At 39.9% G+C, this 16,566-nt stretch overlaps 1 protein-coding gene across 1 annotated transcript; it reads right to left on the bottom strand.

The window, feature by feature from the left end:
- Positions 1-765: 765 nt before the first annotated feature.
- LOC101698080 (olfactory receptor 7G2) lies at positions 766-1,710 on the bottom strand. Its single transcript, XM_013065776.2, is given in 1 exon segment — positions 766-1,710. A coding segment is annotated over 1 exon segment (945 nt).
- Positions 1,711-16,566: the final 14,856 nt, after the last annotated feature.

Raw genomic sequence — 16,566 nt, 5'->3', positions numbered from 1 at the left:
GTAGGAAGATGGAGAAGTTTGCAGACAGAACAAAACCCATGAGCAAAGTGCATATGCTGATAGCTGTTAGATTTCAGGGAACGGGACATGTAATCAATACAAATAGCTCAGCAAGGAACACATACCTGGTGAGTACAAAGTTATGTAAAATTATCATTATATATGGTTGAAAAACAGTTGCGAACTTGACAAATTCCTTACCTCTCTAACTTCTTTTAGGAAAGCTACACCATTGTAGCCAATAATTCAACCCCAAGTGTACAACTATCTGTCACTTCCACCAGGGCACATGAAAATGTACTGAGTTTATTCATAATGGAAGAAAGTAGCCATCTAAATTTTATCAGTATCAGAAAAAATCATTTTTTATTGTCACCACACATCATGTAAAAATAGCACTTTAAATGAATAGGTTTTAAATGCAAGAGAGTGGAATCTCAGAAGTACAATGATGTAAAATCATCTAAAACACAAAATTCTTTGGTTACTTTTAAACTTTATCAAGTGTAAAAGGAAAACATTTATGTAATAAATCCTACAGGCATATAAAAAGGTATAGTAAGGCATTAAGTTTGTACAAAATTAGTTCTTAGGTGAAATATGTACAATGCTGATCAGCAAATCTGGTCAAAGGAATACCATTACTCTCTGCTCTTTAGGAATATATGAAGTTGGATTCGGGTCCCAGTCAAGGAATCTAGGATCAACTTCTTTGCGAAGACCCCTTCTGTCATTTTAACTCATTTTATAAACTCTAACCCAAAGTCAAGGACACAATCTGAGAAATGGTATCCTGGTAAACAGATGTCTCAAAGCTCCCTGTATTTCCCTGTTTCTCAAACTGTAGATAAAAGGGTTCAGCAATTGAGGAATCACAATGTACATCATTGAAGCCACTACATTCTTAATGGTAGAGTCACTGACTGCAGAACTCATGTAGACTCCAAAAGCTGTCCCATAGAACAAGGATACAATTGAGAGGTGAGACCCACAGGTGGAAAAAGCTTTATGCCTTCCCCCGACTGATGGAATCCTCAAAATAGAGGAGACGATTTGCGCATAAGAGAAAATAATCCCAGAGAGAGGAACACCAGCAAATAGGCTAGTCACTGAATATATCAGAAGGTTATTGATGAGGGTATCAGAACAGGTGAGCTTGATGGCCTGAGAAAGTTCACAGAAGAAGTGAGGGATTTCCAGGTCTCTGCAAAAGGACAGCCGCAGGGCCATCAGAGTGTGGAGCAGGGCATTCACAGTAGTAACGAGCAGGGAGAGTAAAACCAGAAGGACACAGAGTCGGGGCTTCATGATGACCGTGTACCTCAGTGGGTGGCAAATGGCCACATAGCGGTCATAGGCCATCACTGCAAGGAGACAATTTTCTAATCCACCAAAAATCAATACAAAGCAGATCTGGGAGAAGCAGCCTGTGTAAGAGATGCTATGGTTCTGTGTTTGCATGTTCACCAGCATTTTTGGGATTGTGGTGGTACTTATACAGATGTCAGTGAAGGACAGGTTGGAGAGGAAGAAGTACATGGGGGTGTGGAGGTGGGAATCAGAGCTGATGGCCAGGATGATGAGCAGGTTTCCCAGGATGGTGACCAGGTACATGAATAGGAACAGGCTGAAGATGAGGGGCTGCAGCTCTGGATCATCTGTCAGTCCCAGCAGGAGGAATTCTGAAGCAGTTTGATTCATGGGTTACATACAGCTGATGGATTTAGAGGGAAATATGGGATGACAAAAGGGAATGATTTGTATGCAAGCAGCAAGATCAGCACTGGGATGATGTTAGACGTAAAAAATCCTGATACCACTTTGCATTAGTTTTCATAAGTTCTGCAATGAGGACCAGTAATATGTTTCAACAAACATGCCAGAAGAATTTGGTGTCTCTAACATTTGAGAACCAGTGCTTTAAAATTTTTTCTAATTTATATTGTGAACCACAATAGCATTCATATCTGCTTATATTCTTCCTACATCCCCCATCTTGACACCTCCTCTAATTTCCACTCCCTTTATAATATATTAACCCTTATTCACTCTTTGCACCAAGTCCTGAGACTATAACTACAACAACAACAACAACAACAAAAATAACACATGGATGTTTCTTCAGAATTTTTCCATGCCTTCAAATACAAAGAAAGGTAAGAATGAACTTATCTAGTCTGTCTTCCAGAGAAATGGTCTTCAGCTATGGCATGCCTCAGAATTCCATGAAGCCCTTGTCAAATTTTGGATGCCATCAGTCCTGTGGACACACAAGGACCATATCATGGCCACAAAGTCCATAGTGTTTGGCAAATACTAAGTCAGAGCATAGATTGTCTAAATCCCTAGTTTGTTCTCTTGACTCCTCTCTGCCAATGCCTCTGGAGAGTACACAGTTAGCCTTGTTAAATAATCATGAATATCTCACAATTTCGTTTTGAAATAATAATAGTTTCTTTTTGAACATAGTGTCAAAATTTCTCTTGATTTTTAGGTATGCTCTCTTCTACCCAATAAGTTAATTGCAGCAAATGCAAGGCATCCACCTGTTGGATGAGAGATTAGAAAATGTTGCCTATAAGCCTGATAAGATTTTCTTGAAGAAGGAAACAAGCTGGTCTAGCAATTAAGTTGGTTAACAATGTTGAAACTGTCATCCTAAGGGAACTTTTGCCATTAATAAGATAGGCAGTATATCATTAAATATAGTAAACAAATACCAAATAGCTAAAGGAGACAAAGAATACAATGTAGATATGGCCACAAAAACAGATGGAAATGAAGACAATTTCTTTTTCTTCAGAAGACACTCACAAGATAGAAAACTCTTAAACAGAGTAACTAAAAAGAGGGTCCTTGGAGACCAACGGTCTTCCTCCCCCAGGGAAGAGAGAAACAGTTATGACAGTGATGATCATTTGGTGTCATAATAGACTCACACACTCTGAATTTAATCTAGGACCCAGTATTAGATATAGGAAGGGGAACAAGGTTTAGTTAGAGAAGAAGCCTCGGAGTCCTCATTTGTTTAATGGGAACTGCCCGGTAGAGGTGTTCTTTAGCAGTGACGTGACAACCAGTTCTCAATGTATACTTCTCCAACCATCATGTTGTATACCCTAAATATATACAATTTTTAAAATTTGCACTAATATCCCAATAAATGCAAGGGAACTTCCCGGGGATGTTTTAATCATGTGAAATAAGTACACCAAAAGCTACTAGTTCACTGCTGAGCAAGATTCTCATACAGATCTCTCCTATTGTGTGTGCTGTGTGTGTGTGTGTGTGTGTGTTTTCTTCCATGAGCATAACATATGGTACTTTTCACCCATGAGAAAGAAGTGATGGTTTGGCACCGATGGGTCAAGAAAAATAAAAGACACTGGTGGGTTGGTTTTAGTACCTAACATTGATTTATTTTTTTTCTAACATTATTTTAGTATAAGGTTTCATTCATTAATAAAGTCACTTATATTTCTAAATTATATCATATATCAGTTAAATATGAAATCAGTTACTCTATGTTATTAATTTCTGCCTCTTATGAATATTGTTGAATGTTCTATACAGATTTGCATCATTTTTTCTTGTAGCTTGTGCAGTAAATGTACTCTAAACTTGAAAATGTTATCAATCAATAATAGAAGTGTCACTGGAGATTTATTTAATTTTATATTTCTTAAATTGAATCCCAGGTACTAAAGTGTGTAAGCCCTTAGGATTTTAATATTTTTCTTAAATTAGTTTTATACACAAGTTTTCCTATTCCTGCAGTGGTCATTGTACTTTTTTTTAAAGTTCTATCCACTGAAGTTTGGAATCTGTAACGTGTACTCTTTCTCAACTTCTTTCTTATTCTAAAAGTTGCCATACAGACTTATTGGAAACTTCATATCTGCACAAAATTTCCTATTTTTGTAACATGTGTGATGGACTTAATTTTTATTGGATATTAAAGTTTGCGAATTACTATGTAAAAGAAATGAAAGAAAGGACATCTCAAGCTTGGTGAATGCAAAATTCCATGAAGGTTTTCTAAAACTACCCCTGGGAATCTTTCGAGGCAGGCAGCAGACTACTGAGCTAAATCCCCTACCTCTGAGAATCTTGGTAGGAAAAGAAGAAAAGAAACATCAGTGGTATCAATATTCGCTTTGCATGGACCTATGAGGACACATGTAGCAATGAAAATGAATTAAATGAATTATATACATGAATCACAAAAGTGATAAATACCGAAACTAGATTTTTTTTTTGTCAATACTGGGGACTGAACCCAGGACTTTTGCACTGAGCTATATCTCCAGCCCATTTTTATTTTTTATTTTGAGACAGAATCTCATTAATTTGCGCAGGTTGGGCTAGAAGTTGTGATCCTCCTGCTACAGCTTCCCAGAGTGGTGGGATTACAGGTGTGTGCTGCCATACACAACTAAGAAAAAATTTTATATGAAAAAAATCTACACCATGAGAAAAGTTTTAATATGTTTGAACCTGATCTGGTCGGTATGTTTTCAAAATGCACAAAAGGATGTACTGAAATTAATGAAGGGCTTAAATGCTCTTTTTTAATGGTACCCATTAAAAAATTCTCACATTTTGTCATCCTTGCTGTAGTTGTTTTTATTGTAAGAAATAATAGACATATGTGAAGCCCCTCACCACATATACTTGCACAAACTTGAGATTTTTCCTTCCCTATGGAAATCATCATACTACCAAGATACACATTATTCTTCCAGAATTTTTATTAAATGGTATAGCCCTGTTCCAAACAATAAATCTACAGTGCTGCTTTTTAAGCACTTACCATTAGCCAGGTGTGGTAGTGCACACCTGTATGCCCAGCATTTTCAGAGGCTGAGGCAAGGCAATCACTAAGTTTAAGACCAATCAGGGCAACTTAGTGATTTAGTGAGAGATTGCCTCAAAATACAGAAAATAAAAAATGGGCTGAGATGTAGTTCAGTGTGAAGGCCCTGAGTTCAATCCTCAGTACCACAAAATCACAATTAATAAAAACATGAACTAATAAAATTTAATATAACAGGACCCAATAGCATATGCCATTTGTACCTGACATTCTTGGGTAACCTATTTTTATTAGTCTGCTTCACGAATCTTAGCTACCAGACTATTCCATTATATTGTCACAGCATAATTCATTTCTGCCTTCTCGAAAGTGGGTATTATCGGTATTGTCCTTTGTTTATGATTAAATATGCAACATAAAGTCATGCATGGATGGCACCATCACATCCAAGGTGGTGTGCTCTTAGAAAGGGAAGGAGAGGATGAAAGGAAATATCAAGGTGGTAGATCCTATGTGTATCTTATTCCACTAGTTAATTTTAAAAGACTTGAAACAGACATAACAAATTCCAACATTTCTTAGTTCTAGGAAGAGGAGATGAGCAACTGTGTGTTGCTGTTGTTGTAATCACACTACTTTTGTTGCTCTTTTTAAAACTACTTCGTTTTAAAAAGCAAAACATATAGACTTGGAAGGTGTTGGGTAAGACTTTCTGAATCTCTACCTCTTTCCTCAGAAGGCTTACAGCCTGCTAGAGAGAGTGGACAATAGTTCTCTACAATGATGTATGAAATACAGCAGGAAAGGTAAGAGAGGGACTGATGATTATAGACTCAATTTTGTCCACCCAAAAATTCGTATTTGAATTCTCAACCAACTGTACCTCACAACATCACTAATGTGTTGGAGTTGGTTCTTGCAAAAATGGACTGAGTTAGACTGCAGTAATTAAAGTGAGGCCCAATCCATTACAACTGAGGTCCTTATAAGAAGAGGAGATGAAAAAAAAAAAAGAAAAAGAAGAGCAGATGAGGACACAGAAACCCAAAGAGGCAAGACCACATTACAACACAGGGAGAAGACAGCCATCGGCAATCATGGAAAATACCTGAGAAGAGATCACTCCTGCTAATAGTTTCATCTTTGAATTTCTAACTTCCAGAGCTAAAGAAATAAACAATTCTATTTGGAAGCCACCCAGACTCTTCCCCTAAACCACCACAAGAATTTAAGTAAATATCAGAACATTTTGAAATGGCCAACATGTTTGTGGAAGGGCAGATTTCTGCTCAGAAGAGCCAGGTAAGTATCCGTGTGAACTACGGACATATATGAGAATGTGTCAGAAGGGTGTTAGGCAGTCGACAGGAGAGGCATGAGGGGATCTTAGTTCTCATCATGTCATGCATGTGCTCTCCTTATTGCTTCTCCAGGATAAAATGCCAGAAATATATCTACTCTTCTTCCCAACACATTAACTAAAGGGCTCTCAATTACCTGGCTGAGTTCATAGACATAATGCTCAGCATCTCACCTGGATGTTGAAGACAAATATCTGTTCTCAGGATGGATGGAAAGTTTGACTGAGTCAGCAGCCTGCTAGTCCAGAAGGCTCATCTCTGTGAGGAGGCTCAGGTGTTGCTTCCTGACTGGGCAGGGCTGCTGAGTGAGTCCCATGCCAACTCCTACCTTCTGTGTATCTCTGGGGAGCAATATCCAAAGCTCCTTATTAGATCAGTTATTTTCCTCCATTCTGACTCCAATGTGCATATTCTTAAATATCAAGAATATACAAGACAGGAATTCAGACTTCTAGACCCCTGAGACCAAGTGTACAACATCCAGGTCTCTATTGTTTCTGCTCCTTTCTAGTACAAGGACCTTGCATATATTACACATGCCACCTTTGTAATAAATTCCAATCTTTCATTTTATCTATAAGCAAATAAATCTCCATATATATCATGGTATCAGTTTCAGGTGTGAACGTAGGTCCTACATAGGTCAGTATAAATAATAAAAATATAAATATTAGTAAAGATATTGTAAAAATGAAAACATGCATAGTTACTCTACCTAAGAGTCATGGAATTTTGCTGAAATGTAATTTTCTTTCTCTATGTTTTGCACAAGAGGTGATTCTTTCTTGTTTGATAACTGCTGAGTACAAAGACTATACAAAGCCCTGTTACTCTCCAGTTAGAGTTTTATAAATATGTCTTCCAATTCCATTATAATGCTTTCAATATACAATAGTCCTCACTTTTAAGCACTGTGACTTAAAATCATGGTTCTTCATTTTCCATTAAGATGTTAATTTATTTACAGAGTCACCAAAAGTGACTATGAGGACTGAATGTCTTAGAGGAGATTACTCATCAAGGTCACAGGTAGAGCTTTGTTCCTGTGAACTCAAAAGTTGAGGGCTGTCTTGACCTAGACTGTGGACCTAGAACACTTGAGAGTTTCTGAAAAGCCTCCAGGGAAGAATTTAACCATATTAGCTGGTTGGCTTGGTGGATGGACTTGTGACATTCTCACATTGTCAAACAGCAGACGCCAGGAAACTGAATTCAGTAGTACAGACCTCACTGCTGAAGGGTGGGGCTAACTCTGAACCTGCCAGATGAGAAAAACGGAAAAACAAAGATCAGATGGAACTCAGAAAAATATAGGAGAATTTGGGAGATAACCTTTTTCACAAGGTTGCAGCCAAAGACTGATCAGTGCAGGCATCAAAGACCTGGTCCACATGCTGCATCTTGGGACAAGAGAGAAGGTGCATGTCTTTCCCACAGTTCCTTGCTAGGTCAATCACAGTGACACTGGGAGTGTATCTCCATTCTGTCTGTGCCTTTCCTGATCCTCTTTCCATTCCATTGCTTTTACACACACCAATCCCATTGCCACTGGAATTAACCTGTGCATGACAATTTCTTCTTCCAGGGCCCCTTCCCTGCTATCAAAAGAGTACACACTGGTAGTTGCAGAGGAACACTGTGGAGAGTATACACAACACAAAGAAGGGTAAAGCAAATGTAAAAGTGTTGCCATTGTGCAGAGCCCAGGAAGGGGAAGCTTCACTGAAGCACTGACATTTGAGCAGAGCCCTGCTGTGTTTTCAGCAAGGAGTGATGTGATTCTGCAGAGAATGAACCACCATTGTGTTCCTGCCACAAAATCCAATGTGACCAAATATATTATTCCTTTGTATTCCTTGTTGGATTTTATTTATAAAATTCTTTTAGTAATTTTTCAGAACTGCAATACCTTGGGTTATATCATTCTAGTGCTACTCTTATGTAATTTAGGAATCCATGTCATTGTGACTTTATAAAATGACTTAAAAAAAGTCCTTGCCTATACCTTCTGAAAATTTTCCATTTAATCATTTAATTCACTGTGTATGAGTAACTGCTATAACTTGATATATAAAATTTGTTTAGTTCTCTTAGTTTAGTAGATGGTTATTTAAAATACCATATTCTTAAAATGACTTTCCTTATTTAATTAATTTATTTATTTGAGGAAGACATGTTTTCCATTGTATATTCACTTAGTCAAGACCAAACCATCCACCTGCAAATAGAACTCTCTTGTTCTTCTCTAGGGAAGGGCATAGCTCTGAAAATTCATCTTTTTCTTGGCTCATCAATTTTTTTTTGTTTGATGGTCTCATCTCTTCTCTCCACATGTAGCAAAACTCTCCCAAGGAGATCTCTGTACTCTCTCCCAAATTCTGTATTTAAATAATTGGATTGGTAAGTGGTTAATACTAATATACATTTATTTCATCATATTAGCTCAAATTTTTCCTATGTAGTTTGAATGAAAATTACCTTCATTACATGTCCTTGATTTTAAAGGGGATTCTTTGGATATTTAACAATTGAATATATGTCCCACATTGTGGTTGCACATGGTCATCTCTTTCGTGCATCTTCCCTTTGCAGAGAGGAAGCCCTAGTATGGCCTCCTTTCCTTAACCAGGGCACTAATCCCATCCTGGTCTCCTCACCCATGACTCCATATAAACCTCATTACTTCAACAAGCATCACCTGCTAATACCACTACATGTGCAGCAATGCTTCAATCTATGAGTTCGAGGTGAACATAAACATTCAGCCCATAACAATGATCCCCAAGCATAGAAATTTTCATCTGTTTTTGTATTTATCACCTAGAACATGGCCTAGAGTTAGTGTTTTTGATCATTTTTACTGAAATATTAAGCTTGAAAGAGTGAATGGAAAGACCTACCTTAATTTAATAAAGGGACTGTGTGTGAGGTATGATGGGAAAATATGGGGAAATTTTAATTAAAATTGAGTGTATCCCAAATATATACTAATAATAATAAATTGAAATTTTACTACAGTGAAAGATATATTGCCATTAATTCTTCTCAAAATACTCGCTCTTACTTTGAACATTTATCCCATCATTCTTGCCACTTTCAGAAGCTGTTCTGGAAGTCTTTAAGTGTCTTTAGTGGCACTGTTGTGGCTGCCTTAATGCCCCAAATTGATTCAAAGCATTGACTTTTCATGGCCTTTTTGATTTTAGAAAAAGCCAGGTGTCACATGGTGCCTGCTCTGGTGAATAAGGTGGATGAGGACACACAGTAATGCTTTTACAAGCCTACCTTTCTGTTGAATGGCATTAGGCAAAGACATTCACCATATTCTTGACATACCTCATAAAGACACTCATAAAAGAGGACTTCTAGAACTGCTTTAGAAAATGACAAGAATGGGCCCGGGATTTAGCTCAGTGGTTCCGCTGCCTGCCTTGTAAGTGCACGGTCCCAAGTTCAATCCCCAGTACCAAAAAAAAAAAAAAAAAAAAAGAAAAAGAAAATGGCAAGAATGATGGGTTGTGTTCAAAGTGAGGGGAATACTTTGAAGGGGATTAATAATAATGTATCTGCATTTGTATTAAATTTTATTTAACCATTCATCATATATTTTTAAGTGTAATGTTCAATGGTTAAATATGTAATGAAACTTCTTTAAAATAAAGAACATGTAATGAAGGTAATTTACATTCAAACTACATAGGACAAATTTGAGCTAATATAATGAAATAAATGTACATTACCATTAACCAGGTACCAGTCTAATTTTTTAAATACAGAATGATCAAAAAGTGCATATTTTTGTTAATTTTTATAAGATAATATAACAGGAAATATATAAATGAAAATTTTATCAAACTTATTAAATACAATACTCGATTGATTGAAATAACACTTGCCCAAGCAATGCTGGGGAGAATCAGTACATAAACAAATTCACTGCTGGAGTGATACTTGGGTAAACTGCTAAGTGGTTAATAGACACAGGATCAATGTACAAAATGCCTACGAATCAACAGAGAATTTCTAACAAATGACAAAAGGAGCAAAATTGCTAAATTCAAACTCACTATAAAATATCAACTGGATTTAGTTTATTTTATGCTTTTGCAATCAATTTAAATAATGTATTTTAAATTTTTTAGTTTTTTAAATTAGAATATAGATGATATGCTTTAAACTTGTACAACATAAAATGCCGAAGCAGCCCGCTGCAGACAGGCAGGTCTACAGAAACCCTACCGAGGTCGTGAGTCATGCAGAAAAAGCCAAATCAGCCCGCTGCAGAAAGGCAGGTCTGTGGATGCACTACCGAGGTCGGGAGTCATGCGGAACACACCGAATCAGCCTGCTACGGACAGGCAGGTCTGAGCATGCCCTACTGAGGTTGCAAGTCACGTGTAAAGTGCTGAATCAGCCCACTGCAGACAGGCAGGACTGCAGATGCCCTACCAAGGTCATGAGTCACGTGGACCACAACAAATCAGCATGCTGCAGACAGGCAGGTCTGCGGACAACCTACCGAGTTTGTGAGTCGTGCAGAACACCCCGAATCAGCCGGCTGCAGACAGGTAGGTCTGCAAATGCCCTACTGAGGTCATGAGGCATGCAGAAAATGCCAAATCACCCCGCTGTAGAAAGGCAGGTCCTTGGACGCCCTACCAAGGTCACAATTCATGCGGAAAATGCTCAATCAGCCTGCTGCAGACAGGCAGGTATGCAAATGCCCTTCTGAGGTCCCAAGTCATGTGGAAAATGCCGAATCAGCCCGCTGTAGACAGACAGTTCTACGGACTCCCTACCGAGGTCATGAGTCACACAGAACACTCCGAATCAGCATGCTGCAGACAGGGAGGTCTGCAGATGCCCTAACGAGGTAGTGAGGCTCACGGAAAACACCACATCAGCCAGCTGCAGACAAGCAGGTCTGCAGACACCCTACCGAGGTTGCGAGTCATGCGGAAAACACCAAATCAGCCTGCTGCTGACTGGCAGGACTGTGGACACACTACTGAGGTTGTGAGTCTTGCAGAAAATGCCAAATCAGCCTGCTGCTGACAGGCAGGTCTGCGGATGCCCTACCAAGGTCACGAGTTGCGTGGAAAATGCCGAATCAACCCGCAGCAGAGAGGCAGGTCTCCGGACACCCTACTGAGGTCACAAGTCGTGTGGAAAAGGGTGAATCATCCTGCTGCAGCCAGCCAGGTCTGTGGATGCCCTACTGAGGTTGCAAGTCATGTGGAAAACACTGAATCAGCCTGCTGCAGACAGGTAGGTCTTCGGACACTCTAACAAGGTTGTGACTCATTCGGAAAATACACAATCAGCCCATGCTCTGGCAGCAATCCACTGGACAACCCTCCCCCTGCCCCGCTCCTCTGTACAGCCACCTGGTTCCACACTACAAAGACACAGTGGACACTGCCCCACCAGACCACCATACTCGGTAAGTTGGAGTCATCTTCACCTCCCATCAGGACCGGGTTTATCTTCAGGGTAAGGGCAGCTGGAATCTGCAATACAATTCTGCAGAGTTCAACCCTACAGGAGGACAGGGAGCTCAACTTGGGACTTGCAGCCAGAAATCTGCCTGAATCTCACGGGTCTGTGACTAGCTTGGTGAGACTCATTGACTTATATCTATGCACACTGCAACCCACATTGTCTATTATGACAACAGAGACATACCCTGGAGGAGGCCCTTCATCTTCATGGTTATTTTTTATTCCCAAAATTGGTATTATTATTTTGGGGTGTTTTCTCTTTTCTTTTCTTTTGCTCCCCTTATCTTTAATTTTTTTCCTACTCTTTGCAAATATTTGTTTTTTCTCTCCTTGTTTTCTTTTCTTCTTTCTTTTCTCTTTCCTTTCTCTCTCTCTTACACTCACTGTCTTGCTTTCCCACATTCTTCATCTTCCCTTTTTGTCCCTGTTCTGGTCCTCATTCAGAGTTCTTCTTTATTTTCCTATTATTCTCTTTTCCCTTCTCACCTGTGTCCTCTGGCCACACTGCAAACCTTCCCTATCCTTCTGCCCATCTGTCCCTCCCTCCCCAACCCCTTCTAACTCCCCACCCCAAAGGGTAAAGTTGTTATATCGAAGAGTTTATTCACTATATGTTGGGTTTGTCCTTGATCTTGATTTAATTCACACAGCTAAAGGTGATGGATTAATAACTACCACAAAATGTCATTTTCAAAGATGTACTTGATGCCATGGTGTTGCTGATTGTATCACTTGGGCTAAGGTGTTGTTATTGAACTAGTCAATGAACCTTCCTAGCATAAGGAAAATGAGATAGCCTTAGAGTCATTAGAGACTCAAAACTTAAAGACCAGCTATATCTGGAAGACACCTCTGAGAAGCAATCATTTCATAAGGGTTCCAATTACAAGCAACAAAGATACCTACCATAAGCAATTTCAAACCATCAACCCAGGAGATAAACCAAGGACAGTACCAAAAACAAAAATGAGAAGATATTTAAGCAAGGCACAAACTCAGACTTCCAGCACACCAAGGGTAAATCCTGGGGGAAATGAGATGGAAAAGTCCCATAACCAACCACTTGGATACCCTGAACTGATAGCACAGGAAGTAACAAAACAGATGAATGAGGCTCTAGAAAAATTCAAAGCAGAAATAATCTCCCAGATATCTACAGAGAAGGTAAGCAGAGTGAAAGACATGATTAGAGGATCTAGAACAGAAATCTATGGAAAAACCCAAGTAGCTTCAAAAACCACAAATGACAAATATGCTTTTTGTGAAGTGTTACAATATGAATAAACTAAAGGAGTTTGAATGGAGAACCCTCCTGCATAGCTAGGACTGCAGGTGTGCACCCTCATGCCCAGGTCAGGAGAATTTTAAAATGTATTGGAAAATATACTGCCAGTACATAAAAAATAATAAATTTTGGGGGCTGGGGATTTAGCTCAGTGGTGCCGCCTCCTGCATTGCAAGCCCAAGGCCCCCAGTTCCATCCCTGGTGCCAAAAGTAAATAAATGAAAATAAATTTTTTTCTCAGGGATGATCAGGCTGAATTAAAAATGTAAGCCAATTAAGCTGGGTATGGTGGTGCATGTGCAACATCTGTAATCTCAGCACTCTGGGAGGCTGGGGAGGAGTGAAAGTTTCAGCCCAGCCTGGGCAAGTTAATTCATGGAAACTCTGTCTCAAAAAAAGAAGAAAAAGGGGCCGGGGATTTAGTTCAGTGATTCCGCTGCCTGCCTCAAAAGCGTAAGGTCCTGAGTTCCATCCCTGGTACCAAAGAAGAAAGAAGAAAAAGGATTTAAAAAAAAGGTGGGACATAGCTCTGTCCAAAGGTCCTAGATTTAATCTTCAGTACCATAAACAAACAAACAAAAAAAAAAAGGAAGGAAGGAAGGAAAGAAGCAAGCAAACAAGCAAGCAAGAAAGAAGCAAGGAAGGAAGGAAGAAAGAAAAAGAAAGAAAGAAAGAAGGAAGGAAGGAAAGAAAGAAAAAGAAAGAAAGAAAAAGAAAGAAAGAAATCAACCAATTAAGTCAGTTTCAACTTGGGAATATTGGCCAGAACCAGGACGGCAACTTGTGTTCAGAAAACTGCCTCCTAAAAAAGCAAGTAGAGCTCAGTGAAGAGTGTGTGTCATCATTGGTGTCCTTGGTGTTGGGCTTGGCTTTTATCTCTCTCTCTCTCTCTCTCTCTCTCTCTGTCTCTCTCTTTCTCTTCTTCACAGTGGTTGGGATCCAAATCAGGGCCTCAGGTAAAGGTAAGCCAAGTAGGCACTCCAGCACAGAGCCACACTCCCAGGGTGCTTCGGGGTTACCTCATCTTCCTGCTGTGACTTTCACCTGTGGCCCAGAACAAACGTCAGAGACAGCAGAGGGTGTGCATTGTAATCAAGCCAGGAGTTTCTTCCCTTCTGCTTCAGGAATGAAGGGGTGGAGAGCAGTTTGTCTAATGAGGAGCTTTAAAGATAAGAGCCCTAGAGTCAGAGAAAAAAAAAAAGACCATCCATCTCTTAGGAACACAATTTTCACCCCTGCCAGTGTAGAAAGGAAGATTCCCCTTCTCATTATTAGAAAATGGTTCTAGGACTAGGGTGTAGCCCAGTGGTGGATGCTTTGGTTACCATGCTTGAGTCCCTAGGTTCCATCCCAACACCACCAAAACAAGAAAGGAAAGAAAGGAGGAAGGGAGGGAGGGAGGAAAATATTCATTGTCCAGAAACTCCACAAACGATTCTCTCCGAAAATCTCCAGGGTCAGTTTTCAGCATCCATAGCCTGAGAAGAAACTCAGGGCCTGTGACCTTCTATACAGCCACTGTGAAGATCTAGAAATCCCTTGGATGCTCTGAAAGAAAGAACTGGGGATGTAGGTTGGTGGTAGAGCACTTGCCCGTCGTACACAACGTCCTAGGTTCTAGCCTCAGCTCTGGGAGAAAATTCATTTTTCCAATACTGGGGATTGAACTCAGGCCCTTTGCACTGAGCTATGTCCCCAGCCCTCACCCGTCACCTCCTACCTTCTTTTTCTTTAAATTTTTATTTTGAGACAGGGTCTGCCTCAATCACAAGCCACCCAGGCTGGCCTAGAACTCATGATCCTCCCATTGGAACCTCTCCAGTAGCTGGGATCACAGGCATGTCCCACCACATGTGGCTTGCACTTGAAAAGTTTAAACAAAGGGTTCCACACTTTCATTTTGCATTGGACCCCAAAATTATTATGTAAGTTTCTTACATAATTAAGGACCTTGAAGGAACACTGAGCAACTAAAAAGGAAGAGAGGACATTTTGCAATTCCAGTGTAGGTGCTAAAAAAGGGTCAATGAGCATCATAATTACCATGTTTTCCTGAAGGTGAGGAGTAACTGTCCTGTGCATGAAATGATAACCAGACTCACACTCAGTGCAGATGTCAAGGTGACACTGCCTGCCTTCTCACTTAAACAGTAAATCCCTCTATATCTGCTTTACAGTAAATTCAACCTGTACTTCTGAACAGCTGCCTATGTGGCTTGACTGAATTCTTTCATCAAAGGCACAAAGAACCAAGGAGAGGGCTCATTCCTCACAACCAGGACCACCCAGTTTCTGGGTGACAGTAGTTTTTGAATTTGCCTCTTTCTCCCTTTAGTTCAATGAAATGACTGTTACATGAGTAGAAATTCAGAACTGTCAGCTCTTGCAGCACTGGATCCCTTATCTTTTGAAATTACCTTTCTTATCTCAGTGCATGTCTGTGCACCCAAGTCCACTTTCTCTGACAGTGACACATTGTGGTCACGCAAGCTTTTTCTTGGAAAATGAGGATGCTATCCATACTTCCATGTGGCTCTCTTCCAATTCTCCCTTGCTTTGAAGACAGGGCTCTTTTTGGCCCCAGGCCAAAGAAGGAAGTCTTTCACTGTTGCTCTTCACTCCTCCTCAGTCTGCAGACACCTACCGTTCACCCTGGCTTCCCTTTTAGACCCCTCTTGAGCTTAAAAGTGCTGGTGCTGGTGTCTGGCTCACCTCTCTGGAGGTTTTCTCTTGACTTGTTTCATATGATATATTTTATATATCTTTAAAAAACGTTTTTGTTGTTTTTTGAAGACAGGGTTGTAGTTCAGGCTGGCCTGGAACTCATGATCTTCCTGCCTTAGCTTCCCGAGGAGGGAAGGTTACAGGTGTGCGCCACCACAGCCAACTTTTGTTTTTTAAATTTTTTTGGTACTGGGGATCAAACTCGCGACCTTGCATTTGCCAGGCAGGTGGCAGAACCACTAAGCTAAATCCTTGGGCCCTCAGCTTTTATTTTATTTATTTATTTATTTTTGTTTTGTTTTTGGTACCAGTGATCGAACTTGGGTCCTTGCGTTTGCCAGGCAGGCAGCAGAACCACTGAGTTAAATCCCCGGCCTCTCAGCTTTTATTTTAATTGAATTATTTTTAGCTCCCATGTTACGGATGGGGAAGGAAAGGCATAGAATATCTAAGTGAAGGCCCCAAAGTTGCACAGCTGTTATGGGTTAGTAAACATTACCCACATTAAGTCCATACTCTACCCAACAGGCAGTGCTACCTACATGAGCATTGAATCCATATACTCTTTTAATCACACAGCAGGGACTTTTGAAATTACATCTGGGAAGACTGAGATCGCAGAATGGCTGGACTTTGATTCAGTCCCTAAAATAGAGCTGGGGAGCGACTGAAAGAGTGGGCCATATGCACATCGTCACCTAAATATTTCTGAACTGGACCAAGTCACATAAACCATAATATATGCTCTACTTGTGACTGCTGAATGATAACCCATAGACTTTGGAACCTACAAACTGGCCATTTGCCTCTACCAATCATAACTCCTGCAAAACTGGTATAGTTTTGATTTTTGCCTTTATAAATTCTGTCCTTTTTCCC

The sequence above is a fragment of the Heterocephalus glaber genome, unplaced genomic scaffold, assembly GCF_053883595.1.
Source record: "Heterocephalus glaber isolate CG9 unplaced genomic scaffold, H.glaber_assembly_v1.0 deba00001761, whole genome shotgun sequence".
Classification (NCBI taxonomy): domain Eukaryota; kingdom Metazoa; phylum Chordata; class Mammalia; order Rodentia; family Bathyergidae; genus Heterocephalus; species Heterocephalus glaber.
This window is presented reverse-complemented; position numbering and strand designations above follow the sequence as displayed.